Source organism: Mixophyes fleayi, chromosome 10, assembly GCF_038048845.1.
Source record: "Mixophyes fleayi isolate aMixFle1 chromosome 10, aMixFle1.hap1, whole genome shotgun sequence".
NCBI classification, from domain to species: domain Eukaryota; kingdom Metazoa; phylum Chordata; class Amphibia; order Anura; family Limnodynastidae; genus Mixophyes; species Mixophyes fleayi.
The window spans coordinates 103,434,846-103,451,347 of record NC_134411.1 but is presented as its reverse complement, the minus strand read 5'-3'; the positions used below and the strand labels follow the sequence as shown (position 1 = coordinate 103,451,347).

The following is a 16,502-nucleotide window of genomic DNA, read 5'->3' as shown; positions in this document are numbered from 1 at the left end:
TTTTCCATCTCTCATGTGATCAACCCAGTTACCTACAGACGTCACCTTCCAGCCTCTCTTCGGATATATAACACATTCCATATATCTTTGTTGAAGCCACTCATTCTCAACGAATTTTCCAACAAATCTCCTCCACTCACTCCTGTTAAGAGTTAGGGGTGAAGAATTTTTGGTGGAACGCATCTTGAAATCTCGAATCTCTCGTGGGAGACGCCAATTTCTAATCCACTGGAAGGGTTACAGCCCTGAAGAAAGGTCCTGGGTCTTTGAAGAGGATATCCATGCCCCACTTTTGTTGGCAAAATTCTTGCAGGAGTCCTATGCTACCCACAAAAAAAGAGGGGGAGGATACTGTAAGGTGCTGTCTCCGCACCTCCGCTAGGCCGCAACTCACGTCCCGTTGCTAGGCAACGGGACGCAATCACATGATTGCGGCACTAGCACATGCGCGATGTGCCGCTTTTGTTGCCAAGCAACATAGACGCTACCCGCCGATCAGCTGAGACTGATCGCCAAATTTATTGCCTGTTTAGAATAGGTTGATTGCTTCCCGGATATCAAGTTTTATTATTAGTCACTTATGCTCCCTGTTCCCTACCCAGGGGCAGACCTAGACTTTATTTTTAGGTGGGAGGGGGTGGTGATGCAGCATAGTCACGCCCCTCCTTCATTCTGGTTGGCTAGCTCTTGTTGGCCCTGCCCCAGCACCGGTTGGCCCCACCCTCTCCTCCATCTTGAACAGCATCTTAGCTACAATTTAAAGGTATGCTTGTGCTGCTATGAGGGGGTGATTGCCCCCCCCCCCTCCTGGATCCGCCACTGTTCTTACCAGAATATTGTGTGGTGGACTTGGAGACGCACTTCACAGGAGTTCACTTCTTGGCTTCCCTCTGAAGGGCACAGTATGATACAATATGGCACTTGTTATGTATTTATATTTCTTATAATTGAAATCAAAACAAAACACTATATGTTTTTGTTTTTTTGCATGTGTGTGTAGGGGGTGCACCAGCACCCACAACTCGCTAGTTCCGCCTCTGATGTCTGACATATCGCACGTAGGAATAGTATCGCCTACTATCTTCATCACAACTCACACAAGTGTTGGGCCCCTTGGTATCTTAGGGAAAGTCGTAGCTGCTCACCCTCCCCTGCCCCACGTTCCAGGAGCAGCAGACCCCACTCTATGCGATTTGGAACCTGAGACGCTTCTGGATCCTCTAGGCTGGGTACAACGTCTCTTGGGTCAGAGCCACTATACTGTTGATTGTTGTTTCCTCTCAAAATAAACACTTAAAAAAATTCCTCCATGGATCTGAACACTGAGCTCAGATGCAGTGCGCCATTCTGACACAAGGTGGAGCTGTGTGTGCTTCGGTGCAGTGTGCCCTCCAGCCGGCAGGTGTCGCTGTGCGAAGCGCGCTCCGGTGCCTTGTTCCCTCCAGCCAGCAGGTGGCGCTGTGTGAGTGTGTTAGGGCCGCTCTGTCCGTGACGGAGTCTGTGGTGTCTCCCGCGCTGAGAGGCGGTGAGGATGGCGGTGGTCGGGGCGCTGCGGACGGAGCTGGCGGAGGCGGTGTCCAGCTGCCGGGTGCTGGTGGTCGGGGCCGGAGGAATCGGCTGCGAGTTACTGAAGAACCTTCTACTCACCGGATTCACCAACCTGGACGTGGTGCGGACCCGGGGCTGTGGGCGGGCTGAGGGGACCCCGGGGGTAACTGTGGGGAGGGGATAAGACCCCGAGTGCGGCCTGTGGGCCCCTAAAAGCCCCCCCTTCCCTCTCTGCAGGGCATCTCCTTGCCCTCCCCCTTCCCTCTCTGCAGGGCATCTCCTTGCCCTCCCCCTTCCCTCTCTGCAGGGCATCTCCTTGCCCTCCCCACCCCTTCCCTCTCTGCAGAGCATCTCCTTGCCCTCCCCCTTCTCTCTCTGCAGGGCATCTCCTTGCCCCCCCCTTCCCTCTCTGCAGGGCATCTCCTTGCCCCCCCTTCCTCTCTGCAGGGCATCTCCTTGCCCCCCCCCCCCTTCCCTCTCTGCAGGGCATCTCCATGACCCCCCCTTCCCTCTCTGCAGGGCATCTCCATGACCCCCCCCTTCCCTCTCTGCAGGGCATCTCCATGACCCCCCCCCTTCCCTCTCTGCAGGGCATCTCCATGACCCCCCCCCTTCCCTCTCTGCAGGGCATCTCCATGACCCCCCCCTTCCCTCTCTGCAGGGCATCTCCATGACCCCCCCCTTCCCTCTCTGCAGGGCAATCTCCCTGACCCCCCCTTCTCTCTATGCAGGGCATCTCCCTGACCCCTCCTCTCTATGCAGGGCATCTCCCTGACCCCCCCCTTCTCTCTCTGCAGGGCATCTCCATGACCCCCCCCTTCTCTCTCTGCAGGGCATCTCCATGACCCCCCACTTCTCTCTCTGCAGGGCATCTCCTTGCACCCCCCCCCTTCTCTCTCTGCAGGGCATCTCCTTGCCCCCCCCCCCCCTTCTCTCTCTGCAGGGCATCTCCTTGCCACCCCCCCCCCCCCCTTCTCTCTCTGCAGGGCATCTCCTTGCCCCCCCCCCCTTTCTCTCTCTGCAGGGCATCTCCATGACCCCCCCCTTCTCTCTCTGCAGGGCATCTCCATGACCCCACCCTTCTCTCTCTGCAGGGCATCTCCTTGCCACCCCCCCCCCTTCTCTCTCTGCAGGGCATCTCCTTCCCCCCCCCCCCTTCTCTCTCTGCAGGGCATCTCCTTGCCCCCCCCCCCCTTCTCTCTCTGCAGGGCATCTCCCTGACCCCCCCCCTTTCTCTCTCTCTGCAGGGCATCTCCTTGCCCCCCCCCCCTCTCTCTCTCTCTGCAGGGCATCTCCTTGCCCCCCCCCCTTCTCTCTCTGCAGGGCATCTCCTTGCCCCCCCCCTTCTCTCTCTGCAGGGCATCTCCTTGCCCCCCCCCCTTCCCTCTCTGCAGGGCATCTCCTTGCCCCCCCCCTTCCCTCTCTGCAGGGCATCTCCATGACCCCCCCTTCTCTCTGCAGGGCATCTCCTTGGCCCCCCCCCCCCTTCTCTCTCTGCAGGGCATCTCCTTGCCCCCCCCCCCCCTTCTCTCTCTGCAGGGCATCTCCCTGACCCCCCCTTCTCTCTCTGCAGGGCATCTCCCTGACCCCCCCCTTCTCTCTCTGCAGGGCATCTCCCTGACCCCCCCCCCCCTTCTCTCTATGCAGGGCATCTCCCTGCCCCCCACTTCTCTCTATGCAGGGCATCTCCCTGACCCCCCCTTCTCTCTATGCAGGGCATCTCCCTGACCCCCCCCCTTCTCTCTATGCAGGGCATCTCCCTGACCCCCCCCTTCTCTCTATGCAGGGCATCTCCCTGACCCCTCCTCTCTATGCAGGGCATCTCCCTGACCCCCCCTTCTCTCTATGCAGGGCATCTCCTTGCCCCCCATACACCTGCAGGGTATCTCTCTCCTGCTCCTTCCCTCTTTGGGCTATCCCCGCTGCCCCTATCCTCTCCCTCTGGTCGTGGCATCTCCCTGTGTTGCCCTCTCTTCTCTGCTCCTTCACATGGGAATTGAGGGGCTCTTGTCCTGTCTGAAACTCTAGGCAACAACTAAACAAGAGGTTTTCTTTGCTTTGCAGATTGATCTGGACACAATTGACGTCAGTAACCTCAACAGGCAGTTTCTGTTTCAGAAGAAACATGTCGGGAGGTCAAAGGCGCAGGTAAGTCGCCTCCTTATTTGTACAGTAGTTGGATGTGACTGGTAGCCTCTAGATCACCGTCTTTCTGATAATACAGTGGCAGAAAGAGGTTCCATTGTGTTTAATTTAGACAGGGAGATCCTCACCCCTTGGTTTTTCCCACACGTTTTCCTCTCTTGAACTAGTAATACTGAGCCAGACCCTTTACCTGGACCCCTGCTGTAGCAGAGCCCCCACATTACATTCTCTATGCTGCAGAGTTTATTGTAAATAAATAATAATTGGTGTGACCGGATGGGCTTTCTTCATCACCTGGTCTGTGTGGGGAAGAAGGATGAAAGGACGCTCCTGCACGGTTTATCTGGGTTATTCACTGTCAGTAACTGATCACTCCTGGTGTCACCTTAGCACCAGACACTTGCTGACTGCGCAGTAGTTGTAGGAGGATTCGTCTGCCATCACTAGGCTCCTTCAATGGCATCTAAAACAGCTTACTTCTGGGGTACCTGGTATAGCTACTTTCAGTGCCTCTTTATTGCTGGCTGGTACTTCCTGACCTCTTACTATGGATCAGAACTGCTGGGTAGTGGCCAGAGCATTGACACAGAGACACTGGGCTCAACACAGGACAGCCGGGGAACGGATTAGAGTGTAAGCTCTTATTTGCTGGTCACGGGAAACAGCAGGTAATAGTCTCATGTGGAATCTTTAATGAGTGATTCTTTATTGCTCAAGCGTCATGACAAGACCCTTTCACACTAGTTTAGTGGTACTGGTGATTGTCCAGAAGTTACAGATGAAATGATACCATAGCCTGGTCAAACAGGGCTCTTAATATACAGATTCTGACACATGTTGGCAGGGGGTAACCCTGCTCCCTTCCAAGCTGACACCACAATTTGAGATATTACATTGAATGTTTACCATCAGGATGTAAAATATTTTCTAAACTTGCTTTTAACGCAATTTACCTTAACAAAATTCACATCAATCTGTGATTTCCTAAATTACTTGCTGGTTGCATTATTTAGAAAGGTTCTAAGATAAAGGTAACTACCTCCTGCTGTGCATTCAGACTATAAAGTTATGTTGGTCACATTTGAGGTGAAAAGACTGAATTAGCATGTTTAGCTTTAACCTTCAGGAGTTACAAAAACAAATGTCCTGCTACATGGCATATCACTACATTACTATACCAAAATACGTACAATTGCAATTACAAATAGCGGCACCCTTGAAATAAATATCTACAATATCTCTACGTTATCTAGCCACAGCTAGTTTAAAGGTGATACTGCTATTGGGAACAACAGATAGGAGTAGTCCCCCTGTCTCCTATAACTGATTATTGGACCAGCGTCTGACCTTCCGTATTCTCTCTGCAGGTGGCCAAGGAGAGTGTCCTGCAGTTCTGTCCAGAAGCCAGTATTACAGATTACCACGACAGCATCATGAAGTCAGTGCTCCGTCTACATTGGGGGGATTAATGCGAGATGAACGTTATATTTACTAAACATGAAGAGGAACATGTCAAACGTATCCATTGTGACTATGCACCAGGAAAATGCAACTCTACTGTAGATTTTTAATGATATTACAAGTCACCTCAGAGATATAAATCATCAGCTGTTTTTTTTGGGGGGGGGGGGGGGGTATTGCTGTTATACTGGTCACATAGATCCGAGGGGACTTGTAATATCCATAATCTTTGACAATAAGTTGTGCGTTATTCCTTCTAATACTAAAGTGACGGTATCAGAATTCGGTTTATACAGATATTATTTATGGGGATTATAGATATGACTCGTGTATTGCCGACCCTTGTTTGGCAGTTATGGATATTTGCCACTTTGTCATGGGGAAGTTTTGTGTTATGTCCTTGAGGACCTGTCAGAGCCTGGTGTAGGGTGTAACCTGTCATATGTTGTCTTCACAGCGCTGAATATGACGTGGAATTCTTTAAGAAATTCACCCTGGTTATGAACGCGTTGGACAACAGAGGTACGAGGTGCCGAGATCTATATTTAATGTTTTATAGTCAGTGCTATTATAAATCGTGTGGCTCTGTTTTATTGTTTCAATGATGCAATGGGTGGAATCTGAAAATGTTTCTGTGAATATCCAGGTTTTTTTTACCCCATATTCAATTTGATTCTTTAAAAAAAAAAAACAACAACTTAAGGCTTTGTTTAATCCTGAAAGTAGTTTCTTTATCTGCAGTGGTGGTACCTAGACAATGGGTTGTGTTCCTCCACTAGGTGGCAGCACACTCCTGTACCCCTCTTGCTCCTGCCTTGTGTCTTTATTCAATTTTTGTTCCTTTATTTCCATTGCTGCATGTTGAAGGGCATCCTCTGTTGTCCCTTGTGTGGGGGCCGCCTCCCTCGGACACTATATCTATATTATATCTGACGTTAGCCAGGTGGGACTGGGGAATCTTGAACCTGTATGTAACCTGTGTATAGTTTTATGACCATCTCCCTCTAATTACAGCTGCCAGGAACCATGTAAACAGGATGTGTCTGGCTGCTGAAATTCCCCTGATAGAAAGCGGAACGGCCGGGTACCTGGGACAGGTCACAGTTATTAAGAAGGTTTGTGTCGGTGTATGAGAGTTTCCCAGCCGCTACTGGGCCTCCTGCCTGTCAGTCAGGAGGAGCTTTGTAGTGACGCTGATATAAACTTGGAGATAATTCTGCTGTGGAACTGGTACAACTACAGCTCATGGGTTGGGCAGCTGGAAACTGAACCTCTTTGGATGTGTGTAAACCTGTACATAACGTGTGTATCTCCAGGGCGTCACCGAGTGCTACGAATGTCAACCCAAACCTACCCAGAAGACCTTCCCTGGCTGCACCATCCGAAACACTCCGTCTGAGCCCATCCACTGCATCGTCTGGGCAAAATACTTGTTCAAGTAAGATGTAATTATATCTGTGATATGAGCCCTCTGTGCGCTCAGCTCAGGCCAGTTACATGAATTTACTGCATTGTCCCATAACTCACAACTGTCACATAGAGATTTTTTTTATAAGTAGATAAGCTTGGGAATTATGGAGCTAGAATAGAGGCAGGGTCATGTTATCCTGTAAGAGATCTTTCTTCATATTCCAGATTTCAGTGTGTAATCTTATTTCCACCACCAGATGGCACTGCTCTCCTCACACAGCATACTCCTGGTATATTCGAGTCGTGGCTCTCTGGTTAGGTTACGTGCGCCAGGTTGTTGGGATGCTCTTCAGACGCCAGTTTCAGTCCTCTAATGTCTGCTCCTTGTGACACTTTCAAGGGGAGTTCCACTTTTATTTAGTTATATTTATTTAGTGGGACCTGTTAGCATATATCCGGGATATTTATTACTACCCTTCGGGCAGCTCCAGCGCAGGAGAACCGGACACAGCAGCTACAAATAAAAGCCGGCTGCTGATTGGATGAGCCGGTCAGAGGTCCGGGCTATAAGGTGGCACTGGGAGCTGGGTCTGTAGAACAAATGGGGAGGACATGAAAACCTGTAGCACGTAATAAGTTACTCCTATAACAACCAGCAGTGATCATCTGACATAGTGGGTGTAATGAGTGATGGCTGCGGCCTCTACCGCTGTAATGTGTGCGGTCTCTTTCACCATTGTGCTCTGGAAACCTAGAAATCTCTCTCTCTCTGCAGCCAGTTATTTGGGGAAGAAGATGCTGATCAGGAAGTTTCTCCCGACACCGCTGACCCTGAAGCTTCCTGTGAGTATTGTCTGTCGCTATTACAGAGCACCAATCGGAAGCCTGCGTTCTGCGTGTGTGTCCTGCAGGTCACTAGTCTCACGGATACTGGTCTCTTCTCACAGGGGAGCCCACAGAGGCCGCAGAGCGGGCCAATGCCTCTAACGAGGATGGGGACATCAAGCGTGTGTCTACCAAGCAGTGGGCCCGGTCTACGGGGTATGATCCGGTCAAGCTGTTTCACAAGGTAACTTAACCAATTAATTGTGCTGTGTCCCATGTCTGTGGGGGAGAAGGGGCCACTGAGTGATGGGTCTGTGAACAGGAGCTTTTTTTAAAAAATAAGAAAAAATCTTCATGTCGAATTCCAGTCTATTTACTACTGTGCAGTAAAGCAACCGGAGAGCTCCACAGCCGGCTCTGTTGTTAGTTACGCGGCATCCTCAGGAGATTGAAAATAAGGTGTTTGTGCACATTGATGAGTCGCACGCGCCCTGTGAGTGACCGATACGGACCCGGGACGTCCGGTTATGTCCTTATTTCCCAGTGATTCTGTCTCATGTCGGACATCTCAAATCCTTAATATATTGGAATATTTGCATATTTATTTATGAATGTTGCACATTGCTGCCTGTATACTGGATATAATTTCCAGATAATCTGTGTCTGGGGAATGTTGTACTTTGTTTAATATCTGTATATATGGTTATGCCCACGGGACGGCTGGCACAGGTCTAGGGGTTCCCTGGGGGAGTTTCGCTGTATAACGATGATACAATTCAGGGGTGTCCTGATCACCTTCCTCCTTACTCGCAGCTATTCAAGGACGACATCCGCTATCTGCTGACTATGGACAAACTATGGAGGAAGCGGAAGCCCCCGGTACCTCTGGATTGGGCCAGCATGCAGGACAGCGGTAACTCACGTTTTATACATATCTAGTGGTGTGTGCACATGATGGCGGCCCGGGGTGTGTTAGGCAGTTACATTATTATGTATCGCTAGTTCTCTCTCTATATAACACCGTGCTTTCATTCTGGACTGCAGTATAAAATGTTTCATTGTTTCCCCAGAGAACAGTTCCCCAGAACAGAAGAATGAATATTCCTCCGTCGGTCTGAAGGACCAGCAGGTCCTGGATGTCGCCGGTTACGCTCAGCTGTTCTCTCACAGCGTCCGGACATTACAGGAGCAGATATCTGAGAAGGGCGATGGCGCTGAGCTTGTGTGGGATAAGGTGAGATGTACCCGTGTCTGTACCTCCGGTCAGTTCATGTTATATTATATAATCTTACAGGATGACTTGTTACATGTAGCGTTCAGGAGAATTGGCTAAATATTTTATTATGTTTCTCTCGATAAATCGCCTTCTATTATTACACGTTTAATTGGTTGCGTTACAAAAAAGTTTTATATAGGGGACCGGTTCAGTAACTTCTCAGATTATTGTTGTTTTGTCTGCTGGATTTGTAGTCTCTCAATAACCTCTGACCTGGGATTTCTGGGAGGTAATAATAGGAAATGATGTCTCTGTGGTGGTTTCTTTATTTCTGCGCTGCTCTATGACTTAGATCTGGCTGTTATTGTGGTTACTGTAGGATGACCCACCAGCGATGGACTTTGTGACGGCTGCCGCTAACCTCAGGATGTTTATCTTCAGCATGAACATGAAGAGCCGATTTGATGTTAAATGTAAGTAGCTGATAATGGTGTCTTCCGTGTGTGTAAAGGACACGAGTCAGGACGTGTTTCTGTCTTCTCACAGCCATGGCTGGAAACATCATCCCTGCGATTGCTACGACTAATGCCGTTATATCCGGGCTGATCGTGCTGGAGGGACTGAAGATTTTATCCGGGAACCTAGAACAATGCAGAACCGTATGTCGCTTTTATTCTGTGTGTGTGTGACCTGTCTGTCCGTCCATATGTACTCAGTTACCGAGCAGCAGACAACCCTAGGTGGACCTCAGAGCTCCGGGTGTTTAGCAGAACACTCCCCTAGATATGGGCACAAGCACGAAGCAACAACAGATAAATACAAATCTTCATCAGAGTGGTAGAGATGCATCAATATCGAGAAGTAGTAACGGACGCTAAAGCTCTTTTGTGACGTGTATAACCCCTGCCCATCTCCGTGATATCACTGTACTGTGAGGTTAATACATTCTTATCTCCAATAGCAGCACAATTCTTAGAATACATTCCTCCGATGACCTTTAACCTCCTGTTTGTTCAGCCAGGAGAATATAAAATCTGTAGGAAAATACAAAGGACATCAAGGCGCCTCCTTGTGCAATATTTAAGACTTGCAACCTTATTTCAAACAATTAATAAAAATTGCATACAGCATGAACGTATGGCTCGTCTGTATACTGTGGTGATCCATTATATCTCCTATAGATCTGTGATCCATTATATCTCCTGTAGATCTGTGATCCATTATATCTCCTGTAGATCTGTGATCCATTATATCTCCTGTAGATCTGTGATCCATTATATCTCCTGTAGATCTGTGATCCATTATATCTCCTGTAGATCTGTGATCCATTATATCTCCTGTAGATCTGTGATCCATTATATCTCCTGTAGATCTGTGATCCATTATATCTCCTGTAGATCTGTGATCCATTATATCTCCTGTAGATCTGTGATCCATTATATCTCCTGTAGATCTGTGATCCATTATATCTCCTGTAGATCTGTGATCCATTATATCTCCTGTAGATCTGTGATCCATTATATCTCCTGTAGATCTGTGATCCATTATATCTCCTGTAGATCTGTGATCCATTATATCTCCTGTAGATCTGTGATCCATTATATCAACCAAATATAAATGGCTTATGACTGTACAGAATCGGGGAGGGGGATAGGGCATCAGACAGTGGCACGCGCTGTGATGAATCGCGATTAGGGGATTTCATCTTCGACTGTTTTGTAGACTTTTTTTTATTTCTTTGAGTAACACGGCTACGAGCTGCTGATTTAACTGCGGTAATAGACGGCACTTAATGTGGACACTCCCAGCTTCAGCCGCGCCGAGACCTCCGCTTTGTGTGCCTGTAACATGACATTAGTGGAAACTGCGCTATGTGGCGTCGCTAACTGACCGCTATATGGACCAGCTAATCGGGGTCAGCGTAGGAAAACACATTGACAGCTCAGATATTACGCACCTAGACTGTAAGCTCTCGTGACCAGGGCCCCCTCTCTCTGATGTCTGCACCTCCATTAACCTCATGTACTGTTTTATGTGCGATGTGTTTGTCTGGACGTCCGGTGCTGCAGATGTTTGAGGCTCTTTACAGATAAACGGTAATGACGGTCGTTCGGCTGTCACAAGGAGACGCAACATTGTCTAAATGTATCCATTATCTATTTGTTAGTCTTTTAATTGTATCTACGTTTCATATGTGATGTCACTATCGGGATATGTGATACAATTAGTGTCAGCGGTCTTCTGGTTATATTACACCTATATGTTGTTGGCTGCTGCAAATCAGAGATGCTAAATATCTGTTGTATTTCTGTGTGTGACAATCTGATACCGGTGCTATCATTGGATGAAGACAGAGAGTAAGTATGTGACCCCCTGTGATTCCTTCCGTCAGGTATTTCTGAACAAACAGCCCAACCCCCGTAAGAAGCTGCTGGTCCCCTGCGTGCTGGATCCCCCGAACCCCAACTGCTACGTGTGCGCGAGCCGTCCCGAGGTCAAAGTCAAGTTAAATGTCCACAAAGTCACGGTGCAGACGCTGCAGGACAAGGTGCGTTTACACCGAGTGCTACAAACCGCGTTATGTATGTGTTATAACTGCCGGAGGGTTACTGGTGCCGCTAGGCTGCTCCCCCGTCCTGCTCTGGTTTCTCTTGGCTGGAATTTCCGTATAGAAGAAAAATTAGTTGCATTACTTGTCGTGGCCGCTTCAGAAGTAAATTTCCATCGTGTCTTCCCAGATAATAAAGGAGAAGTTCGGCATGGTGGCTCCTGATGTCCAGATTGAGGACGGTAAAGGCACCATCCTCATCTCTTCCGAGGCTGGAGAAACGGATGGTGAGTGACAGGCATGTGGCCGCTGCTGTCTATCCTGGCGGAACGACCTCTGTCTGCATCCACCTTACATGCAGGTCGCTGAGCGCCGCAGTGGTAGACGCAATACAAGGAAAGTCCCACCATGTTCTCTATCTGTAATCTGGGACAGCTCCAGAATATAACATACATTGTTCCCTGATATTACACTACGGCCCTGTCATAAAGTATTGGCCATCTCTATCAGACCGCTGATAATCCTCCCGCGTGTTTAGGGCAGTGTCAGCTGAGAATTCAGTCATCTGAGCTACTGTGACATCACTGGTCCTGCCCCTGTGTATGCATCCACCAATCCACACTGTGCATTGGTACAAGCAAGACTGGCAAGCTGTCAGTCACTCTGCAATAAAGCAGCACCCGTAGAGGAAGCTTGGTCCATGTATTTATAATATACTTATCTTCTCACTTTCCCTTCAGTGCGTAGACCATGCTGGGGCCTCTGTGGTAACCTGCTCTGGGAATACTACTGTGGTCTCCTTACTACAGACCATTAGCTGGGCGGGGTGGGCTCTGGACATTTATAGTCATCGGTATCTATCCGGCACGTCGGCTGCTGTTGCCTAGGACTCGTTAAGACTCTGATTGGCCCTTCTGCTCATCTCTGTATAGGATTAAAGAATGAATACGATTGTAATGTGTTAGGGGAGTTAGGAAACAAATACAGAGGGTATTCTGGTTAGATTTATTCGTTTTGTTACAATTAAAATCCTTTGTGGGCAAACCGGCTCAACTTAAGTTCCTTTTAGATCATGAGACGCAAATTGAGTAAATGGGTAAAGACGACCATACTGAGGTCATTGAAGTGGTCGTGTATCAGATTGTTTCTCCTATGAATGTTGTCTGGCTGCTCTGAGTGTAGCTCCCACAGTCAGTGTGTCTACAAGCTGATTGTGCAGTACAGACGAGGAATAGATCTCCGTTCTAGCTGTGTTAGATGAATACCTCACGAGCAGCCAACGTTCCCTCATTACATTGTATCATGTGCCACCCTCACAGCGGGCACTGTATGACCGATATAGCAGGATCCCTGGCAGAGATATTACTGCCCTGTCCGCTCTGGGAGGTTTCTCATTTTGCCCCGTTTCCCTCTTTCAGCAAACAACGGGCGGAAGCTCTCAGACTTTGGCATTCGGAACGGTACTAGACTTCAAGCGGATGACTTTCTACAGGATTATACTCTCCTGATCAACTTATTACAGAGGTAGGAGTGAGCCTGCAGGAATGTTATTATTGAACCTGTGTAAAGTCTTCGGTTCGTCCCCTTTCTAGACTCCAAAACACCCACCTCAACCCTTCCAGTTACAATGGCTTTTGTGTGTAAGTTGATGCTTAAAGCTGGTTACATTTCTTCTTTTAGTGAAGATTTGGAGAAAGACGTGGAGTTTGAGGTTGTTGGAGACGCTCCAGAAAAGGCTCCTCAGAAACCATTGGAAGAGGGTGATAAAAGCATCACCAACGGCAGTGACGACGGAGCACAACCCTCAACATCCACAGGTATTGCTGCTGACCATGAGCCTGTGAACGACAGTGGGGGAGGGGGGGCGGGGTTATTAATGATGACAAGGAGCATGTGTAGGACAGGGGGGTTGGGTTTATTGCTGATGACAATGAGCCGGTGTATGACAGCAGAGGTGGGAGGGTTTATGGCCGATGACAATGAGCTGGTGTAGGGCATCGGGGGGGGCGGGGGGTATTGATAATGACAATGAGCCGATCTAGGACAGTGGGTTCATATAACATACTCTGACCTATAACAGATTTGTCGGAGTGTAGTAACTGTTTGCTCTGCTGCTCACTTTTACTTCTCTCCTGTAAAGCTCAAGAACAAGACGACGTGTTAATCGTGGACTCTGATGAAGAAAGTCCTTCCTCCAGCAACTCTGATGTCAACATGGAGAGCGTGAGTCTAAAGAGGAAGCTTTCAGAAGACGAGACGGTGGTCAGCAAAAGGAAGTGCCTGGAGCTGCTGCCAGAACAGGACGATGACATCATTTCTCTGGACTGAGAACTCGCCGCAGACTCGCCATATTTTATATATTGCGTTGTGACTTTTATTAGGGTGTGTTAAACATCTGACTCCAGTCCTTTGATGTTCCACCTAAGTCGGCAGCCGTCTTCTCTTTTTCTACACTGGTCTGAGAAGTAGGACGCCATGTCTATTTATATGTTCATACACTTGTGTTTTACATTGTTGTAGGAGGTGGCCCAGCCCCCTCCTCTATGTTCAAGTGGTTTAGCACTAAAACTGTGGTATAACGAAGAATCCTGACTCCTGTATTTATGTTTTGTTACATTTTTATTCTTAGATTAGAGAAAGGACTTTTGTAGAGCTACATGTTTCTCACACCCTAATTTGATTTATAGTTGGTTAGCGTTTTCTACGACGTGCCGCCTTCTCTGTCCTCCGGGGGGGGGGGCGATGGTTGGCGTATGTGGCAGCTGTCAGTACATTACTGTAAAGCGGCTCTTGTCTGTACTGATGGATACTGTTCAAAGCAAACTGTGCATTGTTCCAGGTTATTTATATTGGATGTTTTGTAAGATTCGCTTCCTTACTGTACCTCTGAAAGGACCAAATAAATGGCATCTTGTATATTGTGTGCAGAGTCTCTGTAAGTGTCAGAAACAGGGACAACGCGTCATATGACCAGTAAGAAAAACGTCACCGCTCGGAGAAAGCAGCAGCCGTCTGTCACTTAGGATCCATTGCTCAGCTTCAATTTGGTTTATATAAATGTTTAACAATATACCTGATACATAGTTCTAATTATCACATTATTAATCTAACATTTTCCCTCCTATATGGGACACGTACAGAATGTTGTCATTAGTTGTACGTCGGAGAAAAGTTTTGTCTTTAAACTTCTTGCGAGGTTGCGTTTATTTTGTCCTGCAGCCATTGTGCAGAATTACTAGGAAATCTGAACTGATGACATTTAAATTTGAGTGATACTGTACCATAGAAATATCGTAAGTATGATCTGAAGAGTTTTGGGAACCTTAAGCTACAACGCACTGATTGAAATGTACACAAGAAAAATGTCTCTCGTGCGCTTTGCAGGTAATGGCGCTCCCACCCACTTACAGCAGCACGCTGTTTAGGGCGATGACTCCTCATATTTCTGAGCGATATAACCATTCAGGAGGGTCTTATGGGAAAGCACTTAAAGCGATTCAAGTATTTGAGTTAAAATTAGTGGGCGGAAACGCTCTACAGGAGAGTGCGCGGCCGGTTGGAGGTGTGTTGTCCTCTCGCTGTATGTGGAGGTTGCCATGACTTCTAGCACAGTGTGATTCTAAATGTCTGCTCTACTTTCACCGTGTAAACCTGGAAGCTGCGTGTCAGTAACGGATTGTTTAACCCCTTCCTACCGCTGTGCACTCCTGGCCGCGTCTAGATTCTCTGCCGGCGTTGCTGTGATGGTTCTGTTAAGTGTTGGTTACACACGGTAGCCCAGCGGCTCAGAGGAGGACGAGCCCTAACCAAATACCTAAACAACTTGGATAGAATTAATCCAACTGGGAAGGAAAAACCACAATAGACAGTTTTCATCTGCAGCAGGTGGGAAAGTATAAAACTTTGCAGAGAACAATGGCCCGTCGTTTATCAAGATTAACATGAATCGCTAGCTCGCGGGTCTTATGTTTCATTATATTAAACCAAAGTATCAAATAAGGGCTACCATTAATTTACTTTTGTCTCTTTAATGCAGAGATACACCATGTGGGCCCCCCAGCTGTGGCAGTGAGAGGCATGCTAGTGCTTGTAGTTCTTCACCAGCTGGAGATTCTCGGGTTTCCTCTTGCTGTCCCACACTTTACCAGCAGGGGGCAGCATGAACCATCCGCTGGGATCGTAACACAGCAGCCTGAATGTCAACTCTAGTTCACGTAGCTGAAAAAATTCTTCCTGACTTGTGGGAGAAGCGAAGGGACAGAAATAGTGGAGGAAGGACGCGGCTTCACAGAGGGAATAAACATTCTATTTTCAGTCTCCTACATAAAAATTCAGTTTTTCCTATGTGAACATATGCATCATCCTAGTTCTCTATTTCCATGTCTCTGACCCTGTTCCACAGAGCATTAAACGCTGTAATATATCTGTCATTTGTGACTAGTGTATTTTGTGTCAATGTGGATGGAAGACATGTAAATAGGCCATCGTTGGGTACACTGCTCATTAATATTAATATATGAATATTCTAGACTTGTATAATTAAAATGTGCTCAGCATCCATCACCACTTGTGTCTATCTGTGACCATAGAACCAAGACCCACTGGACATTATCACAGATTATGAATCTCCCGCAGGACCAGCTGTCGGGATGGAGGGTTTTGAATCTCCCGCAGGACCACTTGGTGGGGATGGAGGGTTCTGAATCTTCTGCAGGACCAGCTGTCGGGATGGAGGGTTTTGAAGCACTCCCGCAGGACCAGCTGGCTGGAATGGAGGGTTTTGAAGCACTCCCGCAGGACCAGCTGGCTGGAATGGAGGGTTTTGAAGCACTCCCGCAGGACCAGCTGGCTGGAATGGAGGGTTTTGAAGCACTCCCGCAGGACTAGCTGGCGGGAATGGAGGGTTTTGAAGCACTCCCGCAGGACCAGCTGTCGGGATGGATGGTTGTGAAGCACTCCCGCAGGACCAGCTGGCGGGAATGGAGGGTTTTGAAGCACTCCCGCAGGACTAGCTGGCGGGAATGGAGGGTTTTGAAGTACTCCCGCAGGACCAGCTGTCGGGAATGGAGGGTTTTGAAGCACTCCCGCAGGACCAGCTGGCTGGAATGGAGGGTTTTGAAGCACTCCCGCAGGACCAGCTGTCGGGATGGATGGTTGAGAAGCACTCCCGCAGGACCACCTGTCGGGATGGAGGGTTTTGAAGCACTCCCGTAGGACCAGCTGGCGGGAATGGAGGGTTTTGAAGCACTCCCGCAGGACTAGCTGGCGGGAATGGAGGGTTTTGAAGCACTCCCGCAGGACCAGCTGTCGGGAATGGAGGGTTTTGAAGCACTCCCGCATTACCAGCTG

At 48.4% G+C, this 16,502-nt stretch overlaps 1 protein-coding gene across 1 annotated transcript; it reads left to right on the top strand.

Moving 5' to 3' along the window:
• The first annotated feature begins 1,477 nt into the window (after positions 1-1,477).
• UBA2 (ubiquitin like modifier activating enzyme 2) lies at positions 1,478-14,069 on the top strand. The gene is made up of 17 exons (XM_075189382.1): positions 1,478-1,669; positions 3,613-3,696; positions 5,061-5,131; positions 5,612-5,676; positions 6,169-6,269; positions 6,471-6,592; positions 7,340-7,407; positions 7,512-7,633; positions 8,203-8,302; positions 8,460-8,623; positions 8,985-9,078; positions 9,152-9,264; positions 10,998-11,153; positions 11,344-11,440; positions 12,572-12,677; positions 12,834-12,970; positions 13,294-14,069. Exons 1-17 carry the CDS (start codon positions 1,532-1,534, stop codon positions 13,479-13,481), a joined length of 1,926 nt encoding a protein of 641 aa, XP_075045483.1. The 5' UTR covers positions 1,478-1,531; the 3' UTR covers positions 13,482-14,069.
• The last annotated feature ends 2,433 nt before the right edge of the window (positions 14,070-16,502 follow it).

What these genes read in the sequence shown, in the direction of transcription:
- UBA2 (XM_075189382.1), top strand. Translation starts at nt 1,532, where the DNA reads ATGGCGGTGGTCGGGGCGCTGCGGACGGAGCTGGCGGAGGCGGTGTCC. An exon ending in AGGTCACAGTTATTAAGAAG is followed by an intron (nt 6,270 to 6,470) that starts GTTTGTGTCGGT and finishes GTGTATCTCCAG; the next exon opens with GGCGTCACCGAGTGCTACGA. An exon ending in GGCCAGCATGCAGGACAGCG is followed by an intron (nt 8,303 to 8,459) that starts GTAACTCACGTT and finishes TTGTTTCCCCAG; the next exon opens with AGAACAGTTCCCCAGAACAG.